The sequence below is a fragment of the Hippopotamus amphibius genome, chromosome 8 (assembly GCF_030028045.1).
Source record: "Hippopotamus amphibius kiboko isolate mHipAmp2 chromosome 8, mHipAmp2.hap2, whole genome shotgun sequence".
Classification (NCBI taxonomy): Eukaryota; Metazoa; Chordata; class Mammalia; order Artiodactyla; family Hippopotamidae; genus Hippopotamus; species Hippopotamus amphibius.
The window spans coordinates 78,946,913-78,965,161 of record NC_080193.1 but is presented as its reverse complement, the minus strand read 5'-3'; the positions used below and the strand labels follow the sequence as shown (position 1 = coordinate 78,965,161).

Below are 18,249 nucleotides of genomic sequence, written 5' to 3'. Positions count from 1 at the left end.
TCAAGGGGGGGTCCTATCATTATCTCCATTTTCCAAATTATGCAGTGTAGGCTCAGAGAGTTACATGTCCAAAGTTGGTAGCAAGTAAACAGCTGAAGCAAGATTCCAATCCACTCTGCTACAAATAAGCTGCTGAATGGCAGTGTTTACCTTTCCTTCACCTGTCTCTTCAAAGTGTAATTCTGCACTTGTTTGATTATTAGATGAAGGTTTGGCTCAAAACAAGCTGTGAACTCAAAACTGAGAATCCTTTCGTGCGGCTCTTTTTGCTCACCACCTGTCTAACATAGAACAAGTGTTCAGTGAGCGGTGTTATTATTGAATGTCCAAATGAATAAGTCAAGGTCTTTAAATGGGTTTGGGGTTGGCCTCGGGCTGTCAGAAGGCAGACGAGTCAGCTCACACAACCTGAATATCCGGCCTTCACTAAACTGCTCTAAAAAGACAAATTACCGCTGATAAACGACCATTTAGTTTTCCAAGCAAGTCCTTGAAGAGGCATCATATCTAATGAATTTAAGAATTTGGAAGACTGAAAATTATCTGAGAGGGTGTGATGGAAGCAGCTTACAAATGAAGGTCACGGCAACACTGACATTGCCCTTGGACGTGTGGGGGAGTCAACAGGAACATGGAGTGTCACTTTCACGGTTTCCAGGTCATCTCCTGTGGATGGAGGTGTCTGTGCACCGCACAACCAAGCCTTCCCCCAGAAGATGCAGTAAGAAAGGCCCACATGTGTTCCCATGAATGCTCAACCAGCCCCCTTCATATTTTGTTCTTATCTCGCTTCCTAACACTTAAACAAACTAAAAATATTACCATATTGCACTGCGTCATTTAATAATCAGTGTGGGTGTATTGCTATGTCACTTGTAGGACTGGGGACAGATGTTTTAAGGGAAGAGAAGGAAGGAAAAGCATCTTAAATACTTCTTTTTGCCTAAAGTCCTCCCTTGCACCTGGTCTCAAGGCTTCTCTTGGTCTTCCCAAATGTTCCCATGTGAAGATAAAGTAGGTTTTTAAAAAAAGACTCTGGGACTTTGGCACAGTATTTGGATGCAAAATGGAATTGAATATAGAGTGGCTCTAAGCTGCCTTCCAGTTTCTAAGGACCCAGGTGTTGTTTGCTAAGGCAATTTCATTTGGCCCCCACAGGAGAATAGCGTATATGTTTCTTGAAGCTGTAGGCTCTCTGCACATCACGTCTAGGAGCATTTCTTGATTTAAACGTACCTCCATAGTTTTATGTGCTGCATTTCACTGGCAAATTCTGATGCAAGAGTTAAGATGTGAATTCTTGTTATTTTTTCCTCCTTTCATGTTTACAAGACGGTAGAGATGGTTCACTGACAATCAGGAGGTCAGGAGGGCTCCCAGAAGGCACAGGGAATGGCTACAGTGGCCACAAAAATGTACTCTTTGGAATATTTAAAATGTAAAAAACAGTAAGATTGTTTGTTTGATCATCAGTATCAAACCCAATCATTTTATATAATTAAAAAACAAACAAACAAACAAAAGAAATGAGAGACAAGTGTATCCTTGACTTGGTAACATTTATTCAATATTCTTTGAAATTAGCAAGAATCAGAAGAAGCACATATCAATCAAATACAGCCACAAAAATGTCCTGGGTATAAATAAAGATGCACTATGAGAAATACTCACTACTGAAGGAACTGGTACGCTCTTACATTTACTACCTCTTAGCAAGGAGCAACTCCAATATAAATTTAATTTACTCACAATATAAAAACCTTGACTGGTAAAGGAAAATACAGATTCAATTCGATCATAATTTGCCTCACTGGGCCCTGTCATCATGTATGTTTTCAAGGCCTAGCCTGACGACTGTTACGAAAATGACAAAAAACAAACTTAAGAGAACATTTCCGGTTTCCGCAAGGTTCAACAAAACAGTGCAGAAATAAGTTACTTACCCATGCACAGAATAAGGCAAAGGCTAATTTCATTCGGGTTAGGAATAATAAATTTTAACTAGTTTCTTTTTCACAGAACAAACATTTCAGACTTCTTTTTAAGTAACAGGTATACTGTAATACGGTTCATACCCTACATGTGTTTCCTAACTCTACTAAAAAAGCCGGCGCTCACACGTCAAATACAAACTTGTCCTCGCTTAGACTTCTTCTGTAACAACCACAGAAATCAATCTGGGTTTCGTGATAATATCTACCGTGGAAAGTGCACGCACTAGTTGAAGCATACAGTTTAGAGCGCTGAAAGTACATCAAAATGTAGTCTATGGATTTCACAAATTCCGTTTTTAAAATATTTTTTTCAAACTAAAAGCTGCAGAAAATTAGTTCTTAAATAGTCTACCGAAAACTCTTGAGCAGCTAACATATTTTAAATTTCTTAAGCTTTTCGTTTTCTTAAAAATATTTAAATGAACGTGGTAGCCCATCTTTTTGAAAAATAATCCCAAAAAAGATTACAAATCTTTTGTTTTAATCAGTGTGACCAAGGGCTTGTCGTCTGGGCTGTAATCCTCATAGGTGATGGGGGTCACATCATACATTGCAGGCCGGGATTTCTTTCCAAACCTGAAATCACAGGGAGGGAGGACTCTGGTTAGAGAAATATCAGCTCTCAAGTCTTACTAAAGGTAAATGGTGACAATAACATCTTTGAGACTCAAATGGAACTATAAAAATACACTCTCTAGCAAGTACAGAAATTTAAGACTTCCTGATATTAACACTGAATGAGTATAAAGATTAGCCTTTGGTGTGGGAGGCAAAAAATGGATTTCACAAAACACAGAGTCCAAATTAATACTGAAGCTTGTAGGTTAAATCTTGGGAAAGCAGTCAGGCATGACGGCTCTACAATAGGTTTTGAGAAGACGTGTATTGATTTGTCTTTTTCTTCTCAGACACAGAGCGACTGGAGAGGCAAGTTTACTTTACATCCACTCTGGTGCCGGGAATGCAGAATGGCAGGGCGGGCTTCCCTGGACTGTGCACAGTCTCTCCCCTGGGGCTTGCAGGAGGGCTGCGAGGGCTCAGGGGCCACTGAGGTCCCAAGAGAAGGAGAAAGGCAGAGGGAGAAAGTGCCTTCGAATAATGAGGTGTTGGGCCACAGTCTGCTCTGGCACCCCCATAGGATCCCACCCATCGCTCCCCAACCCCCATGTACACACAGGCCATTGTTTCTTCTCTGAGCACAAAGCCACTGTCCCAACAGACTTGTATATATCAAAAGCCCCTGGACAGCAGGACTGAAGCACAGAAACCAGGAGTGTCAAAATCCAATTTCAGGACCTCCTGCCAAATCAGTGTTAAAATGGCGATTATTAAAATAAAGCCAATTCAACTTCTGGGTGGTCTCTTCCCATTCAAGACCTCACCTTCCCTAAAGGCCCCTAGAGCGCAATAAGATTTAAACAATCTTCCCCACTAGCCCACCACCCCTCCTTCCTTTTATAAACAACGTTTTTTAACTGTTTCAAGTCCAATGAAGCCTATTAAAAAAGAAATTTTAAAAGAATCTCAAATTTTAAAAGGGTTTCCAGGATGGGCCCCGCAGGACTTCTCGGGACTTATTTCCCATGGCTTTAATCCCATCTCCTCCCCTTTCCTATCTCTTCTTTTTATATCTTGAAAAGTCTTGTCTTCTCACATACAGAGATGAGAAGTAGAATCAAGTGGGAAGTGACAAAACGCCTTCTTCATATGATCTTTTATTTTTAAACATTCATCAATCTTGTATTCCAATTCACTTAAGATTTACTGGCCTACAGGAGTTGCAAAGGCAAAAACCATGCCAGACAGGCATGAGGCAAAGTGCAAAGATAAAGAGTTAAAACATTCTGCCACCAAGAAACCACAGCTCTTTTAGCAATATTAAAAAGTCTTCAATAAAATTGTGCCTAAAATGTTAGCCTCACTGAAGGTCCGGAGTTGCGTGGGCATAAATGTGGGCTGGACTCCACCCTGAGGTCTGTTTATCTAAATTAACTGAGATCTGCACAATCTGAGAATAAGAAAAGGGCAACAATGTAACAGTCAATTGGCTCAACACTTTCTACCAAGTCTGAAGATTTCAGAGGCTACTTTAAGGAGCAAGCCTTTTGACAACCTCTTTCTCATAAAATAGCTAGATACATTGGTAACAATATACTACTACTAATATTAATTTAATTAATTTTAAGAATCAGGAAATCCCAGAGTAAAGCTCTCTGTATCCAAATCTGGTAGCCATGGGTCGGTTTCCTGCGGGAACTCCAAAGGGAGCCTCATCGAATCACATGTAGCCTGCGAATCAACTGGTTGGCCAAGAGGAGAATTCCAAGCAACTTAATAGGTTGAATATAGGTTTAAAATACCCATTATGTTTTTTATATGATTCCAGTTTGAAGAATAATCTGTTTCCTCCAAATCTAGAAAGTTAAATGCCTCCATGTTACATAATCCATCCACAAGCTATAGTTCAAAGGGCCATGATCTTAAACTGTTGTCCTGGAGCTGGGGATTGACAAGGTGGCTTTGAGGATGCATGTTCCAGACCCACTGAGCATAACAGAGCAAGAGCTGCAGGCACTCAGGAGCTGCCCTGTGTCCACTGTACACACGCAGAGTCAACTGCAGGACAACAAGCATTGCTTCATGTCTACATGGGAAACTCAGCCGTGTGCACAGTGCTAATGGGATTGACTCCAAAAGCCTGGATCACAAAGTATAACACTGGTTACAAGGGTAACCTGATTAAAGTACGACTAACACCCCAGCACCACTGGAACTGGATTCCTCGCACTATGACCTAATCAGCTGCTGAGAAGCCTCCAAATTCCTTAGGTGAGACACAGAGGTCTCCACCCAAAGTGCAGCATCTACCATACGGAAGCTAGGGTGGTTTAAAAAACACAGTAAAATGAAATAAGACTCTCCTTCAATCTCCCACACCTATCAGAGTGGTGAGCTCAGAGTCACTGCAAAACAAATGTGCATTCGTACTTAAATGTCCATCGCTAACAGCTTTTTCTGTTTCCTTTGTGTCTCAGAATTGGGTAGATACTAAGGAATAAGCTAACACCTACCGAATTCCACTTTAAGCTCTCAGGCACTAAACTAGTTTCACAGCTTGCCCATGTTATGGCAGTTTTCATGCAACTGTTCTTCTTTTAAACAATGCACTGTTTTCCCTTATCATAAAGGGACATCTTAATTATTAAAAAAAAAAAAAAAGTAAGAAAATGGAAGCTAGAGAAAATTATAATGTAGACCTGAGATTAGAAAACTACAGTCTGCAAGCCAGTAATAGCCTGTTGCTTGTTTTTTAAATAAAGTTTTATTGGAACACAGTTGTGCCCATTCATAATGCCTCTGATGCTTTCCCATGACAAAGGCAGAGCTGGTCACGGAGACCCAGAGACTGGATGGCCCACAAAGTCTAAAACACTTCACAGGCCACTGATGAAGACTATAAGGATCACCCATAGTCCTCTCTCTGAAGGATTTAGCACTGTGTCTGACCGTGCTAACCATCGCAGAAGCACTAACAGCAGTTGTGCAGCTGTGGTATCAATGTAACTGACAGCTCAGACATCACAGTTGGCGACCAGTCTTGTGCACCTTATTTTACTAAAGAAACAAAAGAAATGGAAACCAGTTATAAGGGAGGTCAAAGCGTGTACATTCTTTTAGTTCACATTCGCCTGGAAGTCAACAGCTCAACAACACCTCGGAGAATGGCAGGTGGATGTGAGCTTTAAAAAGGTCTACATTGGGAGACGCTATTTGAGAAAAAATGACTTTGTTCTTTCCCAGCTCTCTTTTTTGTTTGTCTGTTTCCTGTGATCAGGCACTTCTAGCTGGTAGAGCAGTGAGCAATCAGCCACCGAGGTGTGACCTCAGATGCAGAACTTGGAGAGTCATGGCTTCACTCCTGACAGTCAATGACAAAGTCTTTCCAGCCTGAGTGTAAGCAAAGCAGCTGTGGAACAGATGACTCTTAGGACAAGGCGGGGAGGTGGGGGGGGGACTCCCTCTCAACTTATTATGAGCACCAACTGACTGCTGACATCAGAATCTCCAGACACTTCCTGGGTCACTGGGGCATGTCACAGATGACCCAGTCAGTATTCATCCTATGCACCTGCTGGGCTGCAGTCATTCTTATCCAATGCCACCTCCAGGCTAGGGGCACGGAGATAGGCCATGAAATGCACTTTAGCTATAGGCCGATGCTCAAAACTAGGAAGCGGGGAATAGCAAAAGGACTCAGTTTTTGTCAATGCCTTTCCAGGGTTTCAAGGAAAAGGAAGCAAAAGGGCCAACCAGGCAGAGACCCAGCCAGGGCCTCTGGAGAACCATGCTGTAGAAACCACAGGTCACAGCTGAATAAACATTTAGATAGAAATGTTCTCAGATATTTGGGAAGGCACTGTATTAACATCAATGGTTTTATCTGCAGTCACTGGTGCATGCAGGAGCTTGTTGGTTAGGAATTCTGCAGTAAATATTTTTGATAAAAATCAGTACCAAATAAGAACCAGGTTTGTAAATGCTTTCAAGTTTATCCTTTCCTTCCAAGAGTATTCAGTTAAATATCTTTTCAGTGGGCTATATAAGCAAGAAGCCCAGAAGAATCTATCTTAACTTATTCCAGGGCTGAGATAAAATACTCTTCCTCCTGAATGCAAAAGGACCTTAGCCAAAGATTCCTCCAGGATAGGGGAGTGGGGAGGGAATCTGATTCCTTGGGTCTCCCAATACATCCCAGTATAGAGCCATGGATTCTGCTTTCCTGGCAAAGTAAGCCCCTCTGGGAAGATTTATGAGCAACAAAGGAACTTGTCTATTCTCCTCTTCTTTTTACATCCTCTACTTCTCATCCAGTGATTACAGGATACTCCAAATACTCCTGCAGGCTAGTACCATTTACGAAGCTGGTGCCCTGGGATGAATCTACTTCTCAGGCAGGTCAAGACATTCTATGCCAACCCCTCAACTAGATCATCCATTCATTTCAGACCTCAAATTTTAGTGAGGTCTACCATGTGCCAGCACCCAATGGAGATACAATAATAAAACCCACTGCCCTTTAATGCCAGAGGGAAGAGTCAAACAATTAGGATGAGATTGCAGGGTTTCATCTCAAAGTTTCCTGGAAGCCGTGTTGCTAAGTTGACTCAAACGAAGGCGTCCATGATGAGGCTGATCTGTAGGGCTTGATCTGGAAGAGGATTAGATCTTTCTTCTCCCTCAAATTTACAGAAGTAAGGCTAGTGCATTTCCCACAAAGAAGCTGCCCTGGGCTTTGGGGCAGATGCTCTACGTCTCACAATTTCTTTCTTCCACTGGCTCCTCTCTCTGGGAGCCAGGTTCTGGTTTTGTTTCCATTGGACTCACTCTAAGATCTGAGTCTTAGGTTTGCAGGTTTCCTTCAGAAGAAAGTGAACTTTCTGAACCTCTGAGCTTCTATGCCATTCAGACAGAATTTGGATTTGCTTGTGTCTTGATCAATATCAACCAGGATGTCCCAACAAAGATTATGCAGCTTATAGTTTCCTGGAGGCTCAATCTTAAGACACCAAGCTCAGCCCACTTTTTGCTACAGCACACTCACTTTCTGAATGTGCTTTAGATTGTTCTACCAATTAAAGGAAAAGATGATGCTTCTAACACACAATACACTATTATTTTTATAGTAAATACTCCTTGCAAAACTCAACAAAATTAGATTAGCTGATTTTTTCCATGTTGTCATAGATTTGGAGAAGTAAATATGGTGTTATCTGTTTATACAATCCTTGAATATTTGTAATTTAATTTGATTGTCATAACTCTTGAAGGAAGTAGTTCTCTCTTCCTACAGTTGAAGGAATTGTGTTTGTGGAAGGTTAAATCATCTGTCTAAGATACAGTCAGGTAACGGAGCAGTTGGGCTTAATGATGTCCCTCTGACACCTGGACTCATGCTTTCTATAATACCACAGTAACTCCTATCTCTCCAGGAGCCTTTCCTCCAGGAGAGGACACTATTTTATACAATACGAACTCTAATGGCAGCACAATAGCTGGTTGACTTTCTTTAAGTAAGCCTTTAAATCAAATGGGATAATTTATATTCACACTGACTATCTGAAGAACAACATAGCTAAAGACATTCCAAAAAGAAATCATCAAGACTCACAGACACAGAGATCAGACTTGTTGTTGCCAAGGTGGAGCAGGGTAGAGAGAGGGATGGACTGGGAATTTGGGATTGGTAGATGCAAACTATTACATTTAGGATGGATAAACAGCAAGGTCCTACCACATATATAGCACAGGGAACTATATCCAATGTCCTGGGATAAACCACAATGGAAAAGAGTATTTTTAAAAAGAATGTATATATGTGTAAAAAATAAAAATTAAAAAAAATAAAAAACAAAGAAATCACCAAAAAATGTTTCACACACAGTGATTGAGTCAGATTTTCATAGCACAGATAAACACAAATTAAATGAATGAATATAGTCAATGAAAACAGAAAGCTAGCAGCAAATTAAAGGGGGTTGCTTATAAAGCAGCCTAATTATCTGATTCCCCATACCACCTTGAACCTACATTTTATTCTTTGAAATCCTCCTGGCGGATGTAAAGTCCCGTTTATAGTATAACCCGGGTACCAAGCGTGCACACGTGAAAGCAGCATCACCCTTCCTCCTCCCCCTCCTCCTCTGCCTCTCCCCACTGTGCACCTGGCATGCCGGATGGAGGCGATGGCGTTGCTGAACTCGCTGTCAATGCTGCGGCAGTTGTAGAATTCCTCGTAGGCCGGCCTGGAGGAGCCCTGGTACTCGATGCGGCTGATGCGGCAAATCCCCACAATCAGGATGATGAGCATCAGGATGAAGGCGACACAGAGGGCGCCGATGATGATGTAGAGGGAGTGCCGAGGCATGTTGGTGAGACTCTCCGCCATGTGCCCGGACTTCCACTGGAGGTCTGAAAGCAGAAATAAGCAAATGCCTGGATATCAGCTGTGGCCTTTTGAATGGAAAGGACTTTCCTGTCCTTGCATGAGGAACTTAAAATATAAGGGCCACCTAAACTGTGAAGAATTATTTTCTATTGATAATACAGACCAAAGGCTAATATCCTTAATATATTAGGGCCCCTTACAAATCATTAAGAAAAACCAGGAACACACCACAGAAAAATGGGCAAAGAATATAAAAAGGAATTGACCAAGGAAATATAAGTAGAAAATTGTTCAGCTTCATAATTATTTTTTTAAAATGCAACTCCTATATCAGTTCTCAAATATTATTGTTAAATTTGACAATCACAGTTGACATGGGTTCAGAAATGGGGAGTGTGTGAATTTGTACACAACCCCTATGTGGACTAAATGGAGTATCCTTTGACTCAGAAATTCCAGTTTTCAGAATTTAGGCTGAGGAAATGGCCCTATAAATGCATAAAGCCCTACGTACAAGGATGTTCATCTCAGCAGCACAATTTTTAAATGTTAGATTATCAACTATCACACATTTGGAAAAACGTTCAGAAAATAAGCACAGACACCCATGTACACACCAAAGTTCATATTTGACCTTCTTTGTTTTATATTTTTTAAGGTTTTTTTAAAGAAATAAAATGTTACAGATATAGCCATATTCTTTTTCTACTCCACCAACAGCCAACACAATTCATGAAAGTGGAAAATGGGAAACAACCTAAATATTCATCTTAGTGAGATGGAGAGCCAATCACTAAATAGTGAAAGAATAAAAAAAGGTTACCAAACAGAACCTAGTTGTGTAGTACAATCACATATGAGTGTCCAATGTCTAACTTACTGAAAAACTCAGGATGGAGTGATGACAGTGAAGAATATTTGTTGTTTTCTTACTATGCTAAGCTTTTTGAAAACATCTCATCTAATCATCACAACCACCAGAAGATATATTATTCTTTCTCCCCACTTAATAGACAGAGCCTAGAAACTGACATCACTTTCCGGGTGAGTATGTTGACTGTAAGTCTGGGTCCAAGTTCTTAGCCTCTGACTCACACAGCAGCATGCTAACAACAGTGATCTCTGAAAGGCAGGATTACATGTGATTTTCACCTCCTTCTTTACACATCTCAGTCTTTTTCAACTTTCTAAAAAAGAATAATATAGTCCTTTTATAATAATAAAGCATAAGCAGTAAGTCATTTGAAGAAAACACCCATGGGATTATCTTCCAGCATAACTAGTGGAAGGAGTGTGAGCCTTGAGATCACACCAACCTTGCTTTCAATCCCAGCTGCAGCATTTACTTGACCTCCCCAAGAATCAGTTTCTTCATTTATAAGAGGAAAATTGCAACGTATACCCTATGGGCTTACTGTGAGCATAAGTTAGAAAACATGTAAAGAAAAGTAAGAAAGCCTACTGCTGGGCATGCAGTGGGTGGTCTCTAAGGAGGGGCAGCTGTGGTGGTGGAAGAGGGAAGGATATGGAAGAGGAGGATGCTATCCTCTGAGGCACACACTCTGAGCTGAGGATTACTGAGTATTACCCTGTGCCTGCTAAAAAAACACCAACCTGTATGGGCAGGATAAAAAATGGAAGGATGGGACATAATCTCTGTGTCTGGCACAGATCAAGAGTGTCTAATTATGCCCTATTTATAAACCTGCATACAAATGGAATGGTCCAGATAATGTGACCAGGATTTGAAAGGACGCTGTGAAGATTAAAAAGACCTAGATAAGACCAATGAGAAGATAAACTTGGAAAAGAGGATGCCTTCTCGAATTTATTCATACCACCACTTCCACGACCAACCCCTCCAGGCCATCATTTCCACATTAAGACTCCAGGTGCCTGGAAATGAGATTCGAGAGATGGGCAGGAACGGGCCTGTCTCCCTGTGAAACCCTCAGGCCTCCTTCCACTGTTCCATCTTAGGTGAGACTACTTGTCACCTCTGGGTCCTCATACTCTCATCTTAGTGACATCTTCAGTGGCCCTGGAATCTCAGAATCAGCTGTTCTTTCCCTTAAAAAGCTATGATCTGCAGAAAAGCACAGGTAATCACCCAAACAAAGATCCAAGTGTGTAGACCCCTTTACTAGAAGCCATTTTCCATTAGGAAAACTGACCCATGCCCTGAGAGTTTGAGAAGAACAAGACAAATGAAGGGACCTCTGAGTTTGTGTCCAGATCTTGTGACTCCTGAGTTTTACACCAAGGCCCTTGAAGTCTGCTTTTGCCATTTGAGCCTGCCTGTCTGAGCTCACAGAGCCCACGGAGCAAGAAGACTGACCATCAGTGCGTTCACCGTGCTGTGTGAGCCAACGTACACACAGGCAGATGGAACGATGTAAATCTCTGCAAACGGCTGAGATGGAAGAGAGAAGGTGTTTTGTGAAACCAAGACTCAGTCCCTGACTGGCAGCCATTTCATTTGGCAATACCTGGTGCACATGGAGAGAGACAAGTCATCTTTCTGGCTGAAGGAGAAGCATGACTCACTTGATTTCCAAGCACTTCAACAGTCTCTGAAAAACTCAGTTGTAGGCTGGAGTCCAGTGCTCACAGGGTGTGCTGTAACCCTCACTGAGCATCCTCACGAGGGCAGCCAATACTGTTTCTACTCCAGCTCAGCGGGGCACTCACACCTGATCGTTGTGGCAGCCACACAGGTTCCTGACAAGTGCCTATGGTCGACACACACCTTCGTGTAAATAGCTTACGCATCACACTGATTGTGTGTACACAGCCAGTGCACAACCGCACTCGGCCACTAAAGCGGAAAGACAACTATACTAGGTTACACGGCCCCAGGCCTGATAAGCTGCCTAAATCACTTGCATTTCTGACCATCTGCTCTATTTCCCTAAACTCTGAATCCCAAGCTGTTTGGACCTTTGGGAAAACTTTCTCAAAATTTCTCCTGAAACCTCTGTTTCTCCCCCCTGCCCCCGCCCTTTGCTTTTTCCACTCTATTGTCATCTAAAACTTGTCTTATAAGTGAATGTGGCTGCTTTGCATGCTCGTCTGGTTAGTAGCCAAGCTAGATCTGAATAAATCCAACATTTGGTCTGTGAGGCAGCAAACGTATCCGCAGCAGGTGGCTGCAGCTGCCACCTCCTGGTCCATAAGTCATCACTTTGCCACAGCCGGGCAGGCCCAGTGCATGAATCATTTACTATGTTGGCTGCAGCAGGGCTTGGGGAAGAATCACGCACCGGAGCACGCTGGACAGGATGCTCTCACCAGCCCCGGCAGGTGCATGACCAGGAACACACGCACACACACTGTTCAGGCAAGATGCCGCACTTCTGGGTCTGGGGGAGGATTTGCATTTTGGTTTAAACTCAGTTTGTTTGAGGTTTTGTATTTTCTAAAGTGCCTTTGCCTTTAACATTTCAATCAGTCCTAAACTAGGAGCTACACAGGGGCTGGACTCAGAGCCTCTGCTCAAGGTAAAACAGGTAGTCAGTGGCCAAACTGAGGATAAAACCAGACCCATCGACCATCTCCACTCCACCAAAAAGAGACCTCATTCGATTGATAAATTTAATTCTAAAATACATTTCCCATATTTTTTTTTCATTTACCCAAGTGAATCTAGCTAGACTACTTAATCTGTCCACCTATGTTACTTAAAAAGAAAGTAAAGGAGTAAAAGTGTGTTTTGGGTAGATGTCACTTACCTAGATAATTTGTGAACGGTTTGTTGCCCAGAATAACTGTGAAGGAGGGATTTCAAATTTCTTTATGGTTTCTGTAGCTTAAAGGTAGCTGGACAATCAAAACAAATGAGACTGAAAAAAGTTAACACCCTCCTTAATCTTCAGAAGGGGCAGGAGAGGAGGGAACGGGAGGCACAGCTCATCTCCCTGGTAGCAATCTTGTCACTGAACCAGTGACAAAAAGCATCTACTAGGCACCAGGCATTGCACTGAGTGTCTGGGACAAGGAGCAAGGGAAAACTGAGGGAAAAGCGGGCTCATGGGTCCCCTAGTCTTTTCAGAGACGTGGAAGTCCGAGTGTGCTAAACCATGAGGGACCAGGGTGGCAGTGCCTCAGGAGAGGACAAGGGAAGCTCCATATCACTGGGGAGTCAGGGGAGCTTTCATGATGGGGGTCCACAACTAGCAGGGCTCTAAGGGTGAGTGCATGTTCACCAGGGATGGAAAACAGCGAAGAGAAGGCTGTCCCAGGCAGAGACCTGGGAGGGGTGGAGAGCAGAGTGAGGGGCTGGAAGGGGGACAGGGTGGCTGCTTGAGGCAGCGAGGCAGGGTGTCTGAGTGAAGAGGGGGCACCTCCCCACAGTGCAGGGGCAGCCCTCTTGGTCCCGTAAGCAAGAGTGTGGCCTTTGGTCTTTAGTCATGAATGTGTTTTAATAGCAGCTTGGTGTGGGCAGGGATGGAAACCGTGGTAGGAGGGAGGATATGAGGGTTCAGATTTGCACTTGAAAAGATGCTTCTGCCATTTATGACCACATGGATGAACTGGAGGACATGCTGCTGAATGAAATAGACCAGACACGGAAAGATAAATATTGTATGTCACTTATATGTGCAACACATAGGGAAAAAACCCTAGAGAATAGAATGGTGGTTACCAGAGGCTGGGGTGGGAGGCGGGGTGATGGAAGGAAGAAGGAAGGGAGAGAAGAAGGAAAGTAGGTGGCTGCCAGGGGCTAGTGGAGCAAGTACGGGGAGTTATTGTCTAATGGGTATAGAGTTTGTCTGGCAAGATGAAAAGAATTCCGAAGAAGGATGGTGTGATGGTTGCAATATAAATATAAATGTACTTACAAAATTTATGTAACATTTATATTGTATGCGATATAAATTTACTTACACTTAGAAATGGTTAAGATAGTTATGTTATGTGTATTTTACCACAATGAAAAAATGAAAAAAAAAATGAAAAGGTAAAATACTTTTGGAAAATTAAAAAGAAAGGAAGAAAGAAAAAAGAAAAGAAAGGTTGCTCTTGGCTGCATACGAAGAAAGCGTTTGAGGGAACTTCCCCGGTGGTCCAGTGGTTAAGACTCTGCCTTCCAATGCAGGGGGTGGGAGTTCGATCCCTGATCAGGGAGCTAAGATCCCACATGCCTCGTGGCCAAAAACCCAAAACATAAAATAGAAGCAATATTGTAACAAATTCAACAAAGACTTTAAAAATGGTCCATATGAAAAACATCTTTAAAAAAAAAAAAAAAGGAAAGAAAAGGTTTGAAGGGCTAGGGTAGAAGCCAGGTCAGAGGTGACTGCGGTATCTGGGCAGAGCTGGTGGTGGCTTGGCCTGGGTGAGAGGGGTGGAGACAGAGAGTGAAGGAATGTGAGTGTGAGTTGGGGGTGGAATTCCCCAGACTAAATGCAGCTTGTAGAGGCCAATGAGAAGAGAGAGGCAGCATCTAACCTCTCAGCCTCTGGCTCATATGGGTGGATGGATGAGGTTACTGGAGGCGAGCAGGGGACATGGCAAGACAGCCAGGTTTGAGTGGAAGCTCCTGAGTTTCGTTTTGTATATGTTGAGTTGGAGGTGCCTTTAAGGTACCCAAGTGGCAACATCAAATAGTAGACCGCAGCATTATTTTGTTCAGTAGTTTGGTTAATAACAGCAAGCAGTTATTGAGAGTTCAATGTGTGCCGAACACTATTCTGTGTGTGTTAGGTCCCTTGTTCCTCATATGATGCTCTGAGGTGGACACTGTTACTGTCTCCCTCTTGTATAGGAAGCAACTGGGATGCCAAGAAACCCAGGGAAGGAGCAAAGTTGGATGTCTTGGGTTTCTTCTTCCCAAAAAGCATGGAATTTAGTAGTGGTTGAAGAAAGCCATCGAACAGTTACATTATATGAGAGTCTTTATCATACAAATAGATTTGGTCCTTTGGTTCTCATTTTTGTATAAACTAGGATTTTTAAAAAATAAAACTCATTTGGAATTAACATATATACACTACTATATATAAAAATAGATAACCAACAAGGAAGGGCCTACTCTATAGCACAGGAAACTATACTCAATATTTTGTAATAACCTATAAGGGAAAAGAATCTTGACCAGGTTTCCACATGTAGTAAGTGGCAGAACCTGATTTTGAACCACACACTTTGGCTCTAAACACTTAACAAGTAAAGTTTTCCATAACGCACAATGTGGAAATCAGTGTTTGGGGGGAACTGCATTAGAAAAAAAAAACTTTAGAAAACTACATAAAAACGTATCACACTTGTAAAAGTAAGTATTTCTCCATGTTTCGTGTGTGTGGGAGAGAGACTGTATGTTATGTGCAGCATCGGGATGCAAAATATATTTCTTACTGTGGGTTGCAGTCAAAAGGCCTGAGAAACCATCCCCTCTGCTACATGTACCCATCAGGACCCTTTAGGAAGGGAGGATGAAGATTCCCCTCATGGAATACCTGTGTCCATCTTGGAACAGAACAGTCAGGTCTAATTACATCAATAAAACTACATATCTATAGAATGCCTGTTATCCTAAAATATTCAGTATGTTTAGAAAATCAGTAATCTCAAAAACATCTAATTTGTCAGTATTCCAGCAGAGGCAGGGAAATCTCACCTTGAGCAGGCACCCAGAGGCTGCTCGCTGCTCAAAGAGAGTGACAGCTGATGACAGTAATTCAGGCAACCATTTATTGAGCACACTACAAACCAGGCACCGTACTATGATATTCACATTTACTATCTCATTTATCAAGGCCTGTGGCTCCGAGCTCTTGTTTACCAGGAAAAAGTACCTGAGCTGGGATTCAAAACCAGGACCACACAACTCCACAGCAACGTTCTTCCCATTCATTCAGGCTGCTTTCCCACATCTACCCACGATCGCTCCCTAGGGGCCAGTGGAGGATGCAGCCTTGTGTTCAAAGTATTTAATAAGCGTGGGTTAAGTGAAACTTGCAAGTCAACTTCAGGCCCCCACACCACTGCTTCCGAGAGGAAAAGTTTTATTGGCAGAGTCAATATATAAATAAATTCTTGTGAAAGATGCAAGGACCCCTTACTTTGACTATTCCATTTTCAAGAATTTATCCTACTGGTACTCTCACACAAGTGTATACATACGTAAGAATTTTCAGGGGACTTCCCTGGTGACACAGTGGTTAAGACTCTGCACTCCCAATGCAAGGTACCCAGGTTCGATCCCTGGTCAGGGAACTAGATTCCACATTCACGCTGCAACTAAGAGTTCACATGCCACAACTAAGGAGCCCACCTGCTGCAACTAAGACCCAGTGCAACCAAATTACTTACTTTTAAAAAAAGAATTTTCATTCTACTGTTGTTTTTAATACCAAAAACCTGAAAATGAGTTATCTGTCTATCAATAGGGGTCTGATTAAATAAATTATAGAGCATCTAAAAAATGGAAATACTGTGCGGTGTTAAAAATACACAGGAAGATATGCATAAGTCAACATGGATAAACAATCAAGATGTATTATTATGCACAAAAGCAAGATGCTGGGCAGGATGCACAGAATAGTCCCACTCATCCTGGAGAAGACGGGACTTACACAGTGACTGAAAGCATCTGCAGGAATCCACAATAAATGGGTAACAGTCATTACCTTTGGGGAGTGAAGTGGAGAGTCTCGGTGGGGAAGAAGATTAATTAAAATTTAATTAATAAAATTTCATTTTATTTTGCTTGTTTTCTTTTTTTATTGAAGTATAATTGATTTACAATGTTGTGTTAGTTTCAGGTGTTCAAAACAGTGATTCAGTTATATATACATATATTCTTTTTCAGATTCTTTTCCCTTACAGGTTATTACAAAATATTGAGCAGAGTTCCCTGTACTATGCAGTAGGTCCTTGCTGGTTATCTGTTTTATATATAGCAGTGTTTACATGTTAATCCCAAATTAGTTTTGTTTCTTAAAAATCTTAGTTTATACAAAAATGACAACTAAAGAACGGAATCTATTTGTACAATAAAGACTCTCATATAACATAACTGTTTCTTCGACCATTACTAAATTCCATGCATTTTGGGAAGAAGAAGCCAGACATCCAACTTTGCTCCTTCCCTGGGTTCCTGGAGCTGCCTGCACGAAGTCTTACAGCAACTCCCATCACATATTAAGACCCACCCTTGGAAGATGAGATCCTGAAGGCAAGGGCTGCTGCATTAATCTTTATATCCTGGGTACTATGCTTAATGTCTGACAATAAGAGGCTCTTGATTATTCATTGAATGTAAAAATCCAAGATACCCTGTTCTCCTACTTCTCAACTGCAGAATGTTATTAAGTCAATAGTTTAACCATAGTTTCAACTGCTCAATATATAGAACTGGCCAACTCTCAATCAGCAGGACTGTCTGTAACTCTAACTGTAAAGACCTTAAAGTTCCAACACAGATGATACAAAACACACCACTACTGACAGAATTATAAGAATTTTGAATTTTAGACTTTGATTTTAGGAAGGCAAAAGCTTCATTACTAATAAAATCCACCCAAAATTTTTTGATCAGTCCGAAGATGGTTAAGAACAAGTGGCAGGACTAAAACTTCACCTGCCTTATTTTGTTAGTTTCTAGAACTCAGGGTTTGCATTTGCCTAAGGATATGTATAAAACACCATAGCTACTTGCATGATCCTTTTAGGGTAGTTCTGGATCAATTTTTTTGATGGTTTTGATACATATGTGTGGTCTGCTAGATCTCTGCTTCTTATGACTAATTGGGGGCAGATAATAATGCTACAGGGCAAATTTCTAACAACTATTCATTATTAGGGTAAACATGAGAAATGGGAGCCATGGAAACAACAAATTGGTGTTAATTTGCATGTAAATCCCATTGAGAGTTCAGCATCTAGTGTTGGCTGATGACAAAGTAGACTCATTTCCACGTGCAGAGCCCTTCACTGGAACCCGCATGAACGTTAAGTGTGTGTTTGTATCACATATGTATTTTATGCTGAACTTCTCTTTTCCATGTGCAATAGGAAACATCGATGCTGTTTCATAAGGAAAAGGCAATAGGAAATATCTGCCTTATAATTTGTGCTTCCTGGCAGAGTATGACACTACCTTGAGGGTGAATCTTATAATGCTAGCGCTGGAAGGAAGAAAACTAACCATTTCCTTAAATTCTTCATTTTACAAATGAAGAAACTGAGCTCCAGAGAGATAAAATGACCTTCTTCCTGACTTGTGATTGGTTAGGTGGCAGGACCAACCCAAGTCCCTGTTCCTGAGAGCAGCACCTGTTCTATTCACCACATCCTGTACCTTTA

The 18,249-nt window shown here is 41.8% G+C and overlaps 1 protein-coding gene across 1 annotated transcript in view; it reads right to left on the bottom strand.

The window, feature by feature from the left end:
• Positions 1–1,540: 1,540 nt before the first annotated feature.
• The window catches only part of DNER (delta/notch like EGF repeat containing), a 317,177-nt gene continuing 300,468 nt past the window's right edge, over positions 1,541–18,249 (bottom strand). The window contains exons 12-13 of the mRNA XM_057746038.1: positions 8,717–8,963; positions 1,541–2,570 (exon numbers count right to left, since the gene is read on the bottom strand). Coding sequence (XP_057602021.1) covers positions 2,459–2,570; positions 8,717–8,963 — 359 coding nt within the window. The 3' untranslated portion in view covers positions 1,541–2,458. The remainder of the gene's footprint in view (positions 2,571–8,716; positions 8,964–18,249) is intronic.